The sequence below is a fragment of the Acanthaster planci genome, linkage group LG05 (genome assembly GCF_054643075.1).
Source record: "Acanthaster planci isolate LZ-2023a linkage group LG05, COTS_SCS, whole genome shotgun sequence".
NCBI lineage: Eukaryota > Metazoa > Echinodermata > Asteroidea > Valvatida > Acanthasteridae > Acanthaster > Acanthaster planci.
In genome coordinates this window covers 654,064-671,777 of record NC_141781.1, presented here as the reverse complement: position 1 = coordinate 671,777, position 17,714 = coordinate 654,064, and the positions used below count along the sequence as shown (strand labels likewise).

General features: G+C 39.5%; 2 protein-coding genes across 9 annotated transcripts in view; both read right to left on the bottom strand.

Moving 5' to 3' along the window:
• Window positions 1-13,051, bottom strand: part of LOC110984716 (myotubularin-related protein 10-B-like) — a 39,060-nt gene extending 26,009 nt beyond the window's left edge. For 7 of the 8 annotated variants that reach the window (XM_087136455.1, XM_022245156.2, XM_087136456.1 and 4 more), the window contains exons 1-3: window positions 12,207-13,051; window positions 10,362-10,467; window positions 5,020-5,159 (exon numbers count right to left, since the gene is read on the bottom strand). In XM_087136455.1, coding sequence (XP_086992581.1) covers window positions 5,020-5,159; window positions 10,362-10,467; window positions 12,207-12,275 — 315 coding nt within the window. In that variant the 5' untranslated portion in view covers window positions 12,276-13,051. Of the gene's footprint in view, window positions 1-5,019; window positions 5,160-8,626; window positions 9,528-10,361; window positions 10,468-12,206 lie in introns of those variants that run through there. The other variant, XM_087136460.1, reaches the window with a different exon arrangement.
• A 143-nt stretch (window positions 13,052-13,194) lies between these two features.
• On the bottom strand, window positions 13,195-17,547 carry LOC110984717 (translocon-associated protein subunit beta-like). The gene is made up of 5 exons (XM_022245159.2): window positions 17,454-17,547; window positions 15,678-15,838; window positions 15,044-15,251; window positions 14,605-14,682; window positions 13,195-13,990 (listed from the first exon to the last, which is right to left on the bottom strand). Exons 2-5 carry the CDS (start codon window positions 15,836-15,838, stop codon window positions 13,868-13,870), a joined length of 570 nt encoding a protein of 189 aa, XP_022100851.1. The 5' UTR covers window positions 17,454-17,547; the 3' UTR covers window positions 13,195-13,867.
• Between the last annotated feature and the right edge of the window lie 167 nt (window positions 17,548-17,714).

Sequence of the window (17,714 nt, the reverse complement as noted above, 5' to 3'; positions counted from 1 at the left end):
GATTTGAATGTCAGTCAAAGGTTGCTGGAATGGAAAGGTCAAATGAACATACATTTATTTTGATACCATTTAGAAATGTCAATTGCTTTGCAGAAAACATGTAAATTTGGGGGGGTGTTAAAAAGTAACATTTGAAAAGTTGATTTCAGTCCTAGTTATTTATTGCAAGGATTGTACACACTCATCACTGTATGATCACAAACGACAAACAAACAAAGAAAACAAAGGCTTTCGTCCATCCTCATCAGTCTGTCTTTGTTCATGAATCTCTGAGGTTCATGTGTGAGTTCAGTCAACAAATACGGTCATACGGGCAGGTGTAAGTAAACAGGAACAAAGGAAAACACATTACCTGTCCTCTTAGAAAAACTTGTACAAGACACAAATAATTATCACCAACAAAGCTGGACAGGATTGCACTGGGACTAGTAACATGATAAATGGTAATGATTACTTCATACATTTAGCTACATGTACAAGTACATGTGCGTGTATACGCAGGCCTATACATTATTGTGGTGTCTGTCTGTACACAACGGCATTATTCTTAGCGCATCAAGAATCACATGGGTGTATACAGCTGTACATTGGGGAGTCAGGTTGGTGCAGTGTTTCTTTCCTCGCCTTCCACCTCTGGGGGCGTGGGTTCAAATCTGGCTCCATCAATATGTGGATTGGGTTTTCAGTCCTGAGTTTGTGAGTTTCCCCCCAATATTTATCTGGGTTTTTCCTCCCACCTCCACTAAGATACCGAGCACGATATAAGGCTGATGGGTACCCCCCCTTACCTGTCCAATCCCTATGCACACTCTAGACTATTGTTACCTAACACATCCCCCTAGAAGTCTACAAAGAATTCCCGAGACTCGGATCAAACAATGACCAACACAAAGGCGGGGGGGGTTCTCTCCATCCCATATCTTGCATCATATGACCTCTAAAACTGACCACCCCTTCATTTCTTCTTCACTCGTTATCCTGTAATTAGCACTAAATGCACCTGTTGGATGATAAATAAAATAAATTGTGTGGGAGGCTCCATCACTGAATGTATAAATATTCTTGTGTACAGTTATTGTTAGAATACGCCACTGGTTTCCCCTGATGTTGGTTTTTATCAAAGGAACTTAATACATACATGTATGCACATCATACCTGTATACACATACATTATACATACATAATGGGTCATTCTATAAATTCAGGGTCCACAGGCATGACATTTTTGTGTCCTTGTAACACCTGACTTGTGTAATTTCAATGGAAATATCAAGGAAATTAATTTCAAACTTTTTCTATTTGTTTGGAAGGTAATCTGCATTAATTCATCACTCTCGGAAGTTAGAGAACGTATTCTGAAGTTACAAAAGTATATGTCAGATGTGACATGGACACCAAAAAAAATGTGTACATAAATGTACATGTGCATAAATGTACAGTATATGTACGTGTATGTATCAGCTATCTCCATGATACATCTATGACTAACATGTATGTACATGCACACATGTACATGCACACATGTACATGCACACATGTACATGTACATGCCAGGCCATTGCCTGACCAGAGAGAGGAGGGTTTGTCAAACCCAAAAGTGAAACTTGTGGCAGAGTGAAGCTCACATGGTGGTCCTGGAGGTTAGGACATTTGTGTAAATATCAACGGCATGGTGGCCCTGGAGGTTAGGACATTTGTGTAAATATCAACGGCATGTCGTAAATTGGCCTGGAATAAATTTGCTCATCACCCAACTTCCTGAATCGGGCACTGAGTGATGAACAAATGGTATGAACAATATCATGAAAAAGTTATTTTAAAAGCCAAACAATGAGCAGAACTCAAAAGGGAGTGGAGGGAGGTGGAGAGGGCAGAGGGGGTGTTTCATTCAAATCCTCCAAACCCCCTCAGAGCCTACAGGCCTGCCTGAAATGGAATCACATGAACAGTACACCCTGAACAGTGCATGTCCATGTCCTGCACAACACTGCCAGTGTACATGTACATACTCCCATTCCAACAGCTATTGTACATGTACACATGTGTTACTTCAAGAAGTATGTACACGTATGTTACATCAGACTCATTCCCCAATCCTGCTGTACACTGCATACAGTCCACGAGTAACAGTGCATTACATGTATACCATGTATGTAAGAGAGAGCAAGCCTCCAAAGTGTGCGGCAGGACTGAATAAGAAACGTACATGTACATCTTGAGATACATAAAGTACATCTTGAGATACCCACTGCTATATCTGACTCGGAAGGGCAAGCCAACCCTGGCAAACGCAATGGTCAAGTGGTTAAGATGTCTGCACTAGTCATAGGAAGTTGTGGGTTTGAGTCCCACCCGAGTAAGCTTGTGACTTATTTCTCATAAGTTCTTGGACAAGCACTGAGTGTTCAGTGTTTATGAATCTAAACATTGGAGTAAGTGCAAAACCTAGACTAGTGACATGTTCTTTGTTCCTTCTTCTAAGGCACATTGATCAGAAGGTATAAATGTAGTTCCCAATGGTTTGCCGAGTTCTATCTTTCCAAGTTCCTCACAAAAAATCCTCAAAAAGCCATAATGGATTTTGAAGGATGAGAGGGCTAGGGTTAAACCACCATGCTGGAATCATATGAGCACAGACATGAATAGGTACTGTATCGGTACACTGTCTGTAGACTTCTGAGGGTGCCAAATCAATGGATACCTAATATAATTAAATTTGGCAGTTCCGGGGAGGGGGTGGGGAGTGGGGGGGATTTATCTTTAATGATTAACGGTAAGCGGGTACAGTAAATGCAATCTATCTAGCTCTCCTAGTCATGATGCATCCCCCATAACCCGCAGGAAGTTTGGGTAGGGATGGCAATAATCAAGCAGCAATCAGCGTCCAATCAGATGTTTCCTGTTGCCAGTCGGTGTCCATGGAGCTTGTTTTACTTTTCCTTCGGTCTAGTGGCTGAACTAAGAAGGTGGTTCCTATCAAGTTTTATGATGTCTGATTTGGTTCCACATCTGAACGTGTGAGGTTTTTATGAAAGGGAATTGCTCAGTTCGAAACTGGTTTTAAAACCTTGTCATCAGCAAATGTAAATTACGTACATGTACAGTAAAGCAAGCAAACATTTTGAGATCCACAAAGTTTGGAGTATTTTTCTTATAAGATGGCAAATGCAAGTTGATGAAGATTTCACCACAGCCAAATGTGCCGGTATTCAACATTCTTCATTCCAACATTTTATAGCATTCCATGATCAACTTTCAACATTCGCCCCTCAAAATTTGAAATCAAAGTTTGTAGTTTTAATAGAGAAATGAAAAAACGGTTTCCTCATGATTTTCTTGTGAAGCATCAAACAGAGAGAATACATGTATCTTGACTGCAGTGCATTGTGGGTAGCATACAAGTAGTCTGGTTACTTGACAGGTCTGCATTTCCAAACAGACCATGAAGGCTTTTGAAAGGCAAAGCATTCTCCACGCGGGATTTCTTCACAGGATTCAGAAGTATGTAAGCTACATGTACAGTAGGTCTGTGGGCAAAAGTGTTCAGGAAAATTTGGAAGATTTTAAAAGTGTTAAAGTCGGCAGGTTTTCAAACTTGGTACAAACCTGTATGGTTCCTGAACATGTATCAATCTTTCACTCTTGCCAATCTTTAGCTTCCACTTATTGACCATAATACCCCAGTATTTCCTGTACACACACAACAGATCATCTTAGCTGACGGTTCTAGAAACTGATGGTGTCATGAAGACTATCAATCTAATATCCATCCAATCTAAACTTCATTCCATTGTTTGACATTCTAAACAAGAGTTTTGTTTACACCATCATGACCATCTGAATACTCAACTTGCTCAATATTGAAACCATATTGAAAACTAAACCCAGTTTCAGTTTTGACAGACTTGAAAAATCAATTGTTTGTTAATGTTTGCATGACAGTCAGCAAGATCAATTGTCCCAACTGTGCATGTACAGTATACTGATGAATCAACGCATACTCAAATGTTTGATGGAAATAATAACTATAACCATGACATTAAAACACAACTATACAACACTTGTATTCCTTTACTTTCCAATCATTTTGATCTTCAGATATGAACAAAAATCCACATTGCAAAAGTTTGCACTAATTTCATCAATTAATTTTTAATAGAAAACAAGTTTTCTGAGACAAAAAATCTAGCCCCACATTAAAGATTCACCCTGATACCTGTGTACATGTACATGTAAGTTTAGAAGTCTATTAAAGCACAAGAGTAAAACCTGAAAACACCGTCTTAATTTTCACTGCGCACCTTGGCAAACCCATCAAGCTCATACCTGGTACTAGTAGGTTAGAAAGCAAGTGAAATCTTCAAGTGATTCCGGCATTTATAAAGCATGCACTGAATCCCAAAAAATCCAATGTACACATAGAAATGATGCACTATGCCAGGCAGCTGAACCAAACAAAATCTTACACGTACATCACCAATAACACAAATCTATCCAGCATTACCCACGAAGTGTCAAATCTACAGAATCCAACAAAAGGTCATTTATGAGCAACTTCTGCAGAACTCCGTACATGTACATGTATCCAAATTGTTCAGAAATTGCTTATTAATTCAATGTCTAAATTGATGAGTAATGTACCCCTGGTATGTACATGTACAAGCCCGATGCACAGAGTATGTCATTTCCTGTACATGGAAAAGCCCACATTTGCCAATCATCTCAGATCATTCAAATGGATTCACACTTGAACTGCAGGTCTAACCCCATCTAAACACATCTAAACCCCAAACCATCTTCATTATTCCCAACCAACTACAACTCCAACCCAGCTCCATGGACGCAAATCCCCCTCACGATCTCCCAACTTAGCCATGCCAATAACTTCTCCGACCCCACCCTGACCCCAACCACACCCCATCTCTCCTCCAACCCTATCTTGACCCCAACCCAACCATATCTCCTCACCACTTCAACCCCACCCTGATTCAACCCCACTCTGCCCCCCTTGCTACTCACCAGGTGATGGGTGGGTCTATTGGCACTAACAAAGCTGATCTTGAAGTTGGTGCAATACAAGGATCCTGAGATACCCCTGTTGAGACCGCTGAAGGCATCAAACTTGAGAACATTATGAGCTTGGCCAATGATCAGCTCGCCTGATGGAACAACAAAAGCCAAAAATCACACAAAATATGAGAATCTACAAACAGTCATTACCGGTAAAATAGTTGAACCGATGAACTGTCGATGGCTTGACCATTTGGACGTACCAGTATGGACACATACATGTACACTCTTACATGTATTGTAGTGATTTGACATCATAAGCACACATGTATGGAGTAATACTGTGTTATTTTCAATTTCACTAAAGAAAACCACATTTAACAAAAGTACATGTAAGCCATGTTTTGTGATTGAGGAGGATGAAAAGGAGGACAGATAAAGAACTCCATTTTTCTGGGTGGGAAGGGGACCTTGTTTCTGAGAGTAAGGCAACATTTTGGGGCTTTGCACACACTTTGGAAGGAAGGGAAAAGAAACAGACCCAAAAAGTTCACCCTTTTCTCATCATTCCCCCCTGAATTTTTGAGAGGCTCATTTTTGGGGGGAGCATGGCTCCCACTACCCCATCCATCCTTGAATGAAACCATAGTGTACATTTGTACATGTACATACACATGTACTTACTGTGCATGTACATACACATGTACTTACTGTACATGTACATACACATGTACTTACTGTGCATGTACATACACATGTACTAACTGTACATGTACATACACATGTACTTACTGTGCATGTACATACAGTGTTCATGTATAGTACATGTACATGTATTTTTATCATTTTACAGTGTTTAGTGTTACATGTACAAGTCTTTGATAGCAAATACAGCCCGGTACAAATGTACATGGTACATGTAGTGCATGTTTGCTCTCCCATCCTGTGCACAAACACACCCTCTTGAAATTGACCTTTGACATGAAGTTTAACCTGCCACAGTATCAAGTATAAACCCATCTGTGCTGGTCTACAATATGGTCACTGTGGGCTGATTAATCCAACGGAATTCCGTTAACAGATGGCTCAGATCTGAGATCACCCCATGCTGTATTAATCATTACTGTGGTCAAAAGGTCTGCTAAGCTGAGTATCACGGGAACTTTTATAACAAGGCAAATACATGTACATGTACTTGCCACACGTATACATCTTTACAATGAGTTTGAGTGCCAAAAAGGCATCTACTATACGTGTATGTACGGTACTTGTTACATGTACATGTATGTACATGTATAACAATATGTACATGTACAGTACATGTATGTATCAGAATTATTTTCAATCCAAACAAGCCAGCATTGTTCTTTGCACTGTGTGTAATTCATAACTTATCACATTCCAAACAGTCTACACAGCCAGACATAAGTTTGTTTTCATTATTCACTTCCAGTCAACTTAATATCTCCTTGACAACAGAATACTTTAACTTGGTCACTTTACTTTGTTTGTCTCCTTTCTTCCTTGGCTACATTTCAATTTTCTGGGATTGCAGGATGTGACATTCGTATATTGCTGCCCCACCCTTAGTTAACTGAAATTAACAATGGCATGTGACATGCACAAACCATGCATAAACTGCATGGTTTCCCTGCTCAAATGACAGGAGTCAAGTTGGTGTACTACAATCCAAGCTTCAAACAAGGTTTTCATGTAACTATCCGTATGTGGATTGAGTTTTCAATCCTACCTAATTCCCTGAGTTTCCCTGGTGCTGGTGGATGACCAGAAATGAATAAAAGTGAAGTAGAATAAAGTAAATTTAACTAATCCCCTTACCCCATCCTAAATGTACATGTACATGATGGCCCTACCACATCTCCAAGTTCCCACTCAACAAAAACTGAAACTTGGCTTTCAAAACTGTAAACTACCGTGAATAACACTTCAAGCACAAGTACAAAAAATCACGTTACTCTCGCTCAGAAATCACCTGGCTAAGAAATCTGGCAAAAGTATAAGACCCCTTCCCCCCCAAATTCAATTACCATTTGAGTGATAAGTTGTCATGGCTTTAAACCCAATCTCTAGAAATTACTATGGGTATGTTTATGTTGGGTGGTGATCAGTTGCCTAAATTCTAGCTTGTTAAACATGTACATGTACCAGTAACTATCAGCAAGAAATTTTCCCAGCATGAACATGTATTTTAGTGGTCTTTGTTTTCAGTAAGTTGTATACACATGTACATACATGTACATGTATGAATCTACCAATTATCACCTATAAATTTACGATGTCAGGTCAACTCGCCCCTGACCAACTCGCCCCCTGGCTGACTCGCCCCCCCGGAACATCAAGCAAATATGGCCGGCCCGATGCATTAAAAAAAACAAACAATGGTTCTAACCAACGATACGACACGAACGACTCACGGACGGATATTTGGACATCACCACTAATCACTTATTTATTCCAATGCTTCCTACGTCCACTGTCTGATTAGGTTATTTGTACATCCAACATACCCTCAGGATCAACAACTTCGAACCCTCCATCCCATTAATATTTGGGTATGTGACTGTACCTTCTTGAAGTGACCCGATATCCAGTTAGTTATAGTGTTCTGTTGCTCATTCACTCGACTGGGACCTCACATACATGTATACTGCAAAAATTGATTTAGGTTCTTGGATATACGCTTTTTGTGTGATTTTATTCGCATAATTTTTATTCCTTTTTTGGAATTGAATATCTTTGAGAGTGCTCTTAATTTGTTTACAAGTACTGGACACCAGATGACATGACTGTTTTTCCATGACGCCATGACACCGACAGTGCATGCTGGGATATAATTCAATATTGCCGATCAACAATGTGATCCTTGATGACTGTACTCGCCGAATAAATCAGTATTTAGTGTTAATTGTGAACTAATAAATGCATCCTGTGAAGTTATCGGAACCTGAAAGTGTGTAGCGACCGTTACACCCTTTGTCATAAATCATGTCTCCTTTACACTTCCGTAGGTTTGCGTCGCCGGGCATTATGCCTAATATGTACCATTTTTTAAATCCGAAATAGTCTGCAAAGTTAATTACTTGGTAGAGTGTAGGTGTTGTGGTGCACAAAATCCCATAGACAATACACAGGAAACGCTTCGCCATGGCCCATACACATGATAATACTGAATTAGTTTTACCAATATAAAGAAAAGTATTGTTACCCAAAATTCCACACAAAGGGAATATCCACCAAGCTTTAAACAAACTCAACTTTGAGTGCCTGCTGCAAACCCCAGAACCTATTTTCAAGGGCAGCAATCGCCGATTCCATCTCTGACTGATTGTATTTTTTATTAAATGGTGAATGGGCCGGCCATACGTGCTTGGCAAACTTAGGGGGCGACTCGGTCAGGAGGCAAGTCAGTCAGGGGGCGAGTCGGTAAGGGGGCGAGTTGGCTAGGGGGCAAGTTGGTAAGGGGCGAGTCGGCTAGGGGGCGAGTCGGCCAGGGGGCGAGTTGACCTACAATCAAATTTACGGCTTGAATTTTGGTACAACTACATAATCAGAGCAGTAGATACTGTGCTTTTTAACATTAATTCAGGTAACTTACCTGGGTATGTGGTGAGTTCATTCAGGGATATATTCGTCTTATTATATTCATTGTTATTCAATTTATCCAGGCCTGGTAAGCCAAGTAAATTGATGTCTGATTTATTTCGAAAAACAGGATCTCTGATAAGTGACCACATGATGATGTCAGTATGTAGTAATGTGTCCACTCAAAAATGTTGGATTTGCTCCAGTGAGTTAGATTTCCACACAATTCACGATCAACTAAGATGACATGGCCTTCTGGGAAAGAAAGACGTAATCAATCCATTTCCAAGCCTAGCACAAAAGAAGTAGTGACCTTTGGTAACCACATGATGAGACACTAGATGGACTATTTCTCTTCCTGGTTTAGATTCTTGACTATGATGACATCATTGCAGCTATGACGCTTCATGGGTGTGGACAATACAGGCTCAATAAGAGTCTTGAGTTCCCGTCTCTCATGTGACAGAAATAGTTGTTGTATGACTATGATGACGCGGTTACATCTCTCTACAGAGTTGAAAAGTAAGGAGGATTTTGGCTTTTGAAACAGACTTCCTCACTGAGTAGAGGCTTTCGAACAAGACAAATGATAACTCCAAATTGAAGAATTAACTATTTCGACTTGAAGAGTAGCATAGGTGTTGCATGTATAAAGTTGGGTTGATAAACTGAAAACCTCCACAGGCATCAAATCCAAAAATTCCAAGAATAAGACTCCTGACAACTCCCACGTCTACACCAGCCTTCACCAACAGTCCAAATCTGAGTGGCACTACACCACACAAACCATTCACTCATATACTGTACATGCTGCTCACAGAGGGCAGATCCCAAACCGTCTGCCTGGCCTAGAGTGGGGAAAACCATATTAGGAACGTCCTGGGATAAGATACAGTCAGCCAATGTGAAAGTTCTCATGGGACAAGAACCTATGCCTAAACTCGGTAATAGACTCGGTCAGTCTGGCATTTACCCTCATAAGTGGGACTTCCTTTTGGTCGAGTTGAGGCCAGCATCAGACACCCACCGACAGCTCCATATTACTTCCTGTGCACATTTCCGGAACAGATGAACGTTATGTACATATGGTCCTTCTGTGGTAGTTATTATTAGAAAGGGTACATCATGTATGGAGTTTATCAAGGTTTAAGCTGCTTGAAGAAAAGGGTACAGTTTTCCGGAAATTAAAGTGCACAACAGCAAAGCAAGATTCAAGTACATGTAATAAGTACATTTTTATTTCCTAAGTGCGTCATGACTGTCAATGTAAATTTAAATTGGCTGTAATATAAATACATATTTCCCACAACGAGGAACAAAACTGAAAAGACTTAAAAGGGCTACCAAGTAAAACAAATGGAGATCCCAAGTGATATCATAACTTCAGAACAAGCAATGACAACCCAGTACATGTACAAGTATGTACTATACAGAGGAAGAAACTAATTACATTGGTTTTAACTCATGACCTACCTGTACATGTACATGTAAATTGTATGCAATATGACAATGACAATGGCAATGGCAACACTGACCGCATGACAATGACAGCACAATATAATACATGATGTGCAATCATATGAATTATTCATGAGTAACTGTATAATTTGGTGTTTTATTCTACATGTATTTTAACACTGACTTTATCAAATCCTTTGATCCCACAGTGCAACACAATTAAATAGTAAATGAATCTAGTTTTTATTTGTCTGGCTCAGAGATGAAATGGCAACTGACTGAAACCTTACCTCCGTGTACAAATGCCTCTGGTTCTGGGATTTCGTCGTGACTGTCGTCGACTGGTGGAATATGTAGCTGAAATGTTGGTCCCTTCTTACTCTTAGAAGTTTTTTCCTGCAACAAAGTAGAAATTCAAGCTTGCACTGACAGTTGAGTTTCTACTGTTGAATGTCAAAAGTTTTGAAAAAAGGGTACAGAAATAAGCTTGTGACGGACTATCACAATTTTCTGGGGCCATAAATAAGAACAAACTACACACTTATCAAACTTGTACCCTTTATGCAGGTAATGGACCCCTAAATTAACCTATTCAAAAACTTGGGGTTTGTGACACTCAAAAATTATGATGGTCCAATGTGGAATTCTTACCTAGGGCACTTGTTGGCATCCAATCACTTGGAAAATAATTTTAATTGGAAAGGTGTTTTCCGCTCCACTTTCGAAGTGGTCACTACCAGTAAGTTCCAATTTTTCATTTTGGGGAGAAAGGGTGAACAATATGCCCAAGCAAACACCAACAACAAAGAACAATACACATCTGCTATAAGAATGAGCTAACAAGCCAAACATGCATAAAAAGTATTCCAAGGCATCAAAAATAATTTATACACGTGGGCCTATCGCATCCAAAAAGCTTGACCACGTAGGAACGCAAATTTAGATTTCTAGCAGTTTTCAAATAATGCACTGATTAACCTATGAACAAATTTGAAGAAAGTAACAAGCTAATGAGCAGGATTAAGTAATAAAACAGGTCAACTACCTATCCATCTCCAAACCAATGTACAACTGTAAATCACCAAAATATTGGAAGGTCACAATTAACAAACATGTAAACAAAACTTGTCAAACAAACAGCAAAAAAAAATTAAGGAAACAAAAAAGACATGGTGAAGGCACAAATCCCTGATATGCTTGACAAACTGCAAATCATATGTTTTTAAAAGAAGAATTTAATATTGTAAAACTGTAACTTGCTCAGGCTATGGGGCTCCTCAGTCGAAGAGGTGAACAAAGGAACCAACAGTTCTAAGGGTAGGCGTGTAGCTACCAGCACCAAGGGTGCAGCTTCAAATACACAGTCCATTATCATTTCAAAAAAGTGGAATTATCCTTTTATTGTTTAAAATTGGATCCTACCTACAAAATTTCAAGATAAACATTTATCACCTTTTTGTGATGTGTGGCTATGGAGCAGTCTCTCAGGGAACAGAGTCTGAAATTCAACTTTGTATTGGGCCAACCGTCCATGACCGTATAGTCACCAGGTCCCTTATTTCATCAGTTACTGTGCAAACTATCAGACTTGATGTAATAAGTTAGGGACCTGGTGACTATACAGTCATGATGGTCACGGACATTTAGGCAAGGTCTAGGTGTGAATTGTATTTCATGAACATGAATTCACAACAATTCAAGTTCACAACTTAAGGCAGTTATCAGCCTTCAGTGTTAACATGGTTAACTGCGGGACTGGTTCAGCAGATCAGGATCTACAAACATAACAAAAAACAAAAAGCCGGCAACATCCGCACAGTGGACAAAGTAGTAACCCGGGCCTCAATCATGTCAATCATGGTATCACGCTTCCCTCCCATTGCATTGCCCATGCATGGGTTTATGTTTTTCAGTAAGTGGTGGTCATGGTGGTAGTGGCACTGTGGTAATGGCAAAATTCTATCCAGCAGGTATAAAGGTTACTGCTGCAAACACCGAGTTTGTTTTACAAAATTCGACCCTAACATTAAAAAATCATGACCACAATCAGAATTAGATGTCAGATCATCGTCAACATTTGACATCGACGATGTCAACAGCCGCACCCAATGTGTGTTTCTCCCTTGTGAACTTACCTTTTTGGATTCAACAAAGAGGCTACTATTTAAGTAGGACTTAAAAGTGGGCTTGTCATTTTTGCTCATGACGGTTTCCAGGAAGTTTCCCAATTTACAGCGGAAAACCTTATCAGAACACAGCCTTCGCGGTATCAGAATCAAGAAACTTTACTACGCTCCGCCATGTTTTCTGACATACATCAGGAACCAGACCATTCATAATTTCCATTTTCACCAGTCCTGCAATGCGAATCGATGCCAGGCCAGTTGGGTCGGTTGTCAGACAATGTCAGATTTCATTAGACTTGTTTCAATCGTTGGATTTTTTCCCTTGCGACGATACCTAACAGATGCAGACTTTCTAAATGGTGTTGAAAAACTTTGAACGATTACAAAAGAAATGGTATGAGTCAAGTCAAAGGTGGGCGTAAATGAAGGTTATTCTATTATCTGTATGGGTGTACCCATCGACCCTCAAAACGGAAAGGCGAAAAAGTAGGCAAGACTGAAGAAAATTCCAAATTTCAAGCTCACAGCTGAGTGCAAAATTTCGGCGAAGAAAGACCAAGCAGCTCCACAACCGACACTGGGAACTCAAAACCAAGTTGACCTTTATCTTTTTCTAGGTCACTACAACCATGGAGGTACTACAACTGCCCATGAAAAAAGAAACTGCCTGGTCATTTCGTTTTTTAAAAATGGCAACATATACATTCCAGCTCTTTAATGTTTACAAAAATAAAGTTTTACTTCGGAACTTGTTTGAAAAATTACTCGAAAATCAGGTTCTTTGAGCCAATATAATTTGAAAAGGAACCAAGCAAATGAAGAGAAGTCTGGGGAATCCGTGGCAAAATTTGGTGTCTGTAAAGCGCCCTCTATTGAATTGTGTAAATCCCCACACACTCACTGAAAATGCAGGGAAAAATTAAGTTATAAATACGGAGATAGACCATGGCATATCCCTCACGAAAGATCGAAATAATACAGCATATATGTGCAATGCTTTCCAAGTGAACAAAGAAATATTTTATTAAAACAGTTTTTTAAATTATATCCCTGCACATGATCCATGCTCTCAGGAAAACCAGGGCAAATAATTCATTCTGGGTCACCAACAGAAATTTTGGCATTCTGGGGATTAATCATAAACACAACTTGGTAAAATATTAACAAGGACAATAAGAGACCATAAAACAATGGTTGGTTAATTTAAATAGCTACTGCCTCATAGCTAACAAGTCTAAGTTATCTAATTTTCTCCAAAATGAAACTCTTATTCATCAAAAAGTACTAATCTAACAAAAGCTCAACCTGCCTACATAATAGTCACTGGCCAGACTATTAAAACAAATCCTGAATTGTCTGAGAAGGCTGCATTGGATTGAGACTACCTCTTGAATGTGGATACCATCTTGAAGGTTGAGCACAAAGGCTAGCTTGTGGCTAACAGTAATGAACACATCTAAGGAAAGTAGCAACAGATGTTACCACTGGCTACCGTAAGCGCCAATGTTAAGACAAGTCATAGCCACAACTTTAAGATCTGGCCCAAGTCAAACACTTTAATGTGAAGTTTCTTCTTCAATCATTGACCCAATGCCTTTGTATCTGCTATTCCTCTTGGTGATCCAGGTTTACAGGAAGGGGGGTATTCCTTTATGGAGTTGCATAAGATGCTAATGTTTCTTGTTCTTGGCTGCGAGTACTGCATTCTCGTACTTTGATTTGCTGCGATACCACAAAAGAAACGGGATACCAATAGAGGGCAGAATCATGACAGCAAAAGCCCCCCAGTCAACCTGGAAAAGCAAATTGCAAGAGACAAGACACAGAAAATTTAGAAAGTGAATTAGTATCTTCCAAAAAATTCACTACTGAAATGTTTCAAAGAAAGATTTGAGGATATCACATCACATGTTCACGACTGACTTCAGACGCTTGCCCGCATCATTTTTTTTGTCCTACTGTTTTTCCTTTTCTCTTTTTTTTTTGACACAGGCAATTCATCAACTCCTGTTTGTACCCCTCGATCTTCTTGCAGTGACTTGTACTATGTCATTTGTGTTAAGTTGAGATACTTGTACATTCTGAAAAAAAAAGACTCTCAACAGTTCTGACTTGGTAGTTGCAGGTAGAGATGAATTTGGTGATGTTTCTGATGGCCCCCTCTGATGGCTGAAAGCATTGTGTTTCATGCGGAGCTACTGTTAGGGAACAATGGCTCTGTACAACAGTTATCACAGTGCTTACCACCATTGGTGAGGGCCACTGTAAATGGTCAATGACAGCATCACCATGGTCAGTGGATTCATCTACATGTATATGTAGACACAGAGGAGCATCTCTAGATTAAATCTCTTTACCTCATTGAGCCGGGATGAAAGACAGACTACAAGGTCAATATTTCACTTACATAGTGAGGTGAAAATTTTCTGTCAAAATCCTTGAATGGCACAATGCCCTCCTCTCCTGGGAAACTGGTATAACCGATCTGCACAAACAAATCCAACATAACATTTTAAAAAGGAATATTTCCGTACAAAATAGCCATACAAGAGCACTTGAAACCATTTACACGTATGGCATCTAAAATCAGCTGCAAGTGTTCCTAATCAAAAAGAAACGTTGGACTCTCGACTAAGTATGTTTAATTTCAGAGGCAACAAGGTCGATAAACAAGAGAGAAAATATGTTGATTAGAAGAAGATTCATGCCCTAATACTCCATAAAGTGGGCTTTAAGCTTTGTGAATCCTTTCTGAGTTGGACGGTGTTAAACTGCATTGAGTGTGGCATGTCACTTAATTCATAATTTTCAGTTTGGATGAAACATGAATCAAAACTTTTCCTCACCACTACTTCAGCATCTTCCGATGGTTGATAGGCTACTGTTGCTGATGAGAAGTTGAAATACCCAGGTTTCATTGGTTGTAGGATGATAGTGTGGGTGACATTACTGGCTGGAGCAATTCGGTCCCACTGAACACGGGTCTGGCCACTCACGACACGGAAGTCTGAATCGTGGAAAGTTTCGTCAGCGAGGGCCACATTGATGGCAGCACTGTCAACCCAAATTACATCACACACTAGCATTACATGCATTAAGTATTGCTTTTCTAATGAAGCTGAAGTAGACTCCTACTATCATATTGAAAATTAGTCAATCACTAGGCTATATAATGATCATCAGAATAATTTTTTTCACGATAAAATTAGACTGAGGCAATCCATATCTCATAAGCTACTCCATAAAGATTTCACTTGGACTTCCAAAACCCAACTCCCCAGGTGTTCTTGCAGGAAACCTTCCTGAATCCATCACAATCCACCATATGGAAGAGCCTATGGCTCATCTGATGCTTAAACATTTCAATGATTATCATGTTCCATGTTAAGTAAGCGACACCAAACTGTATATGTACCTTCTTCAGATGGATTCTTCAAGATCTGGAAGGGTTATGTTTAATTGATTGATTAGTTAGGGTACCTGCTGCCAACATTGTAGATGCTGTAGCGAATGGTCAGGTCACGTCCTTCCACTAACCACTCATTCAAGATGTTCTTTGATGCTAGGAGTTTAGCTCCTGAATCTTGGGAGTACCCAAGACCCACAAGGCACAACAAACCAACCACAAAAAGCAACCTCATCTGCAGAAAAACAAATAACAATTTATGGTGTCATAGGACAAGAGTGTCATTCGAGGAAAAGTCCATTTTTTTTTTAAATCCTGACACTTTTACCAAGAAATGGCATTTTCAATGAGAAAATTTCCAGAACACTATGGCTAAGGCAAAACTACAGAGGTCAAACAGATTTTACAAATTTATTCCTGCAGGATACATGAAATTGGCCTCATCTTCCAAAAAGTACTGGTATTTACTTTGCCGACCTTGTCTAATTTTTTAAAAGGAGATTCGTAGAGTCCAAGTTACTCAGACTAAGCCTTGTGGTTATTAATATTAAATTGGTCTTGCAACAATGATCGCCTTTTTTTAATTAAGAAATAAAACACAGATGAGTTACCAAATGGGCTCATCTCAAGAAAAAGTCAATGTGTGCATGTCTCAGCCTATTTAATTAAAATACAATTGTCCATAAACCATGAACAATGTTGCTGTTGAGCACAATCTTTGAAATTGCACAAATTTTAAAATTTGCACGACTACAGATATTGCCATAAAAATTGCACGCAGCGATAAAAATTGCGTGGATACATGAACCACAAGCAAGAGTCGTAAGTTAGAGACTGGCATTATTTAGATGTTTCACATGACTTTGTAGAGTCCGTTTCGCGTGTGATGTGTACTGCATGTAAAGAGTGGCACACTGGGGCTGGGATATGATACGTTAATATGACGCTGGCCAGCTGCGATATGTCAGATGAAATTTTGCCATTCCAGCATCTTGATGAATAGGCCTGTTGCCTGAAAAGAGCAATTAAATTCCCCTGTTGACATTTAATTTGGAAAATTCTTAGAGCCATAGTAATTAGAAACATATCTGCAATAAAAGTAGGATCTCAGACAAAATAGATAACAATCTGAGAAAATAAGTGTTTTGAAACGGCCTAAAAATACTGGTTTATACAGGAATCCTGGCCTTTACTTAAGGCAACAGTTTCCCTGCTTGACTGGCATGACTGGTGCCAGACAGCTGGAGGAGACTTCGAAGGGAATGGGAATCCCCAAGCCAATAACCAGGCCCGGTTGAACGCTAACCGTCACGACTCCCTTTAAAAAATTGCACAGTTCAAGGCACAAAAATTGCCCACGTTCAAAGACTGCATTTACTGTTCTGTACAGATTTGAAATATGCGCGACCAAATAAAAATTACACAAGGAAAATTGCGCAAGTCGAGCAAATCTAAAATTTGCGCACCTTCAAAGACTGCGCTGAATATTGCTACTTGTTGTAGGCCTAGGCCTCAATTACCCCCAGAACTGTCGGGTACGACGTCTGCTCCGCTCCCGCGAGTTGGGAGAAGAGCAGACGTCGGACCCCACAGTAAGGGGTTGGCCTCAAGTCCTACACGTTTTGACACCAGGCTATCTTGATCTTACACGGGCCGGGAATATAAAGCAGGGAATTTCAATCATCGTTTTGCCTACAAAATACAAATTTCCGACGAGGATTTCGGTTGAGGTCTACATAAGGTAATTCTGCAACGTATGAATAATGCATCCTTAGGATTTGGGGCGATTCAATGGGCTCATTACAGGTAATTTCGAGCATTTTACGTTACAGAGAGGGGACCACATTTACCGTGTCCTGCGAATCCGCAAGGGAAAAGAAATTGCCAGGATGTCGGGATGTGATTGGTCAATTTCACCAAAATGTCAAAGGTTACGTACATAAATTAACTAATTAAAATTCGTCACTATCTATATCTCCTGATGAAAAATATAAACAAAATAGTTATATCAGTATAACTTTATAATACGATAATAATTTTATAATTTTTAGTTTTATTTATTTAATATATTTATTAAATAAATGTTAATTTATTACACATTTTATATCCCA

Bases quoted from the DNA above. Each gene is read 5' to 3' on its own strand.
- LOC110984717 (XM_022245159.2), bottom strand. From the start codon at position 15,838: ATGAGGTTGCTTTTTGTGGTTGGTTTGTTGTGCCTTGTGGGTCTTGGG. The intron at 15,252-15,677 runs GTACCCTAACTA...TTGGGTTGACAG, and splicing joins ATCTACAATGTTGGCAGCAG to TGCTGCCATCAATGTGGCCC. The intron at 13,991-14,604 runs GTAAGTGAAATA...TTGCTTTTCCAG, and splicing joins GAAAATTTTCACCTCACTAT to GTTGACTGGGGGGCTTTTGC.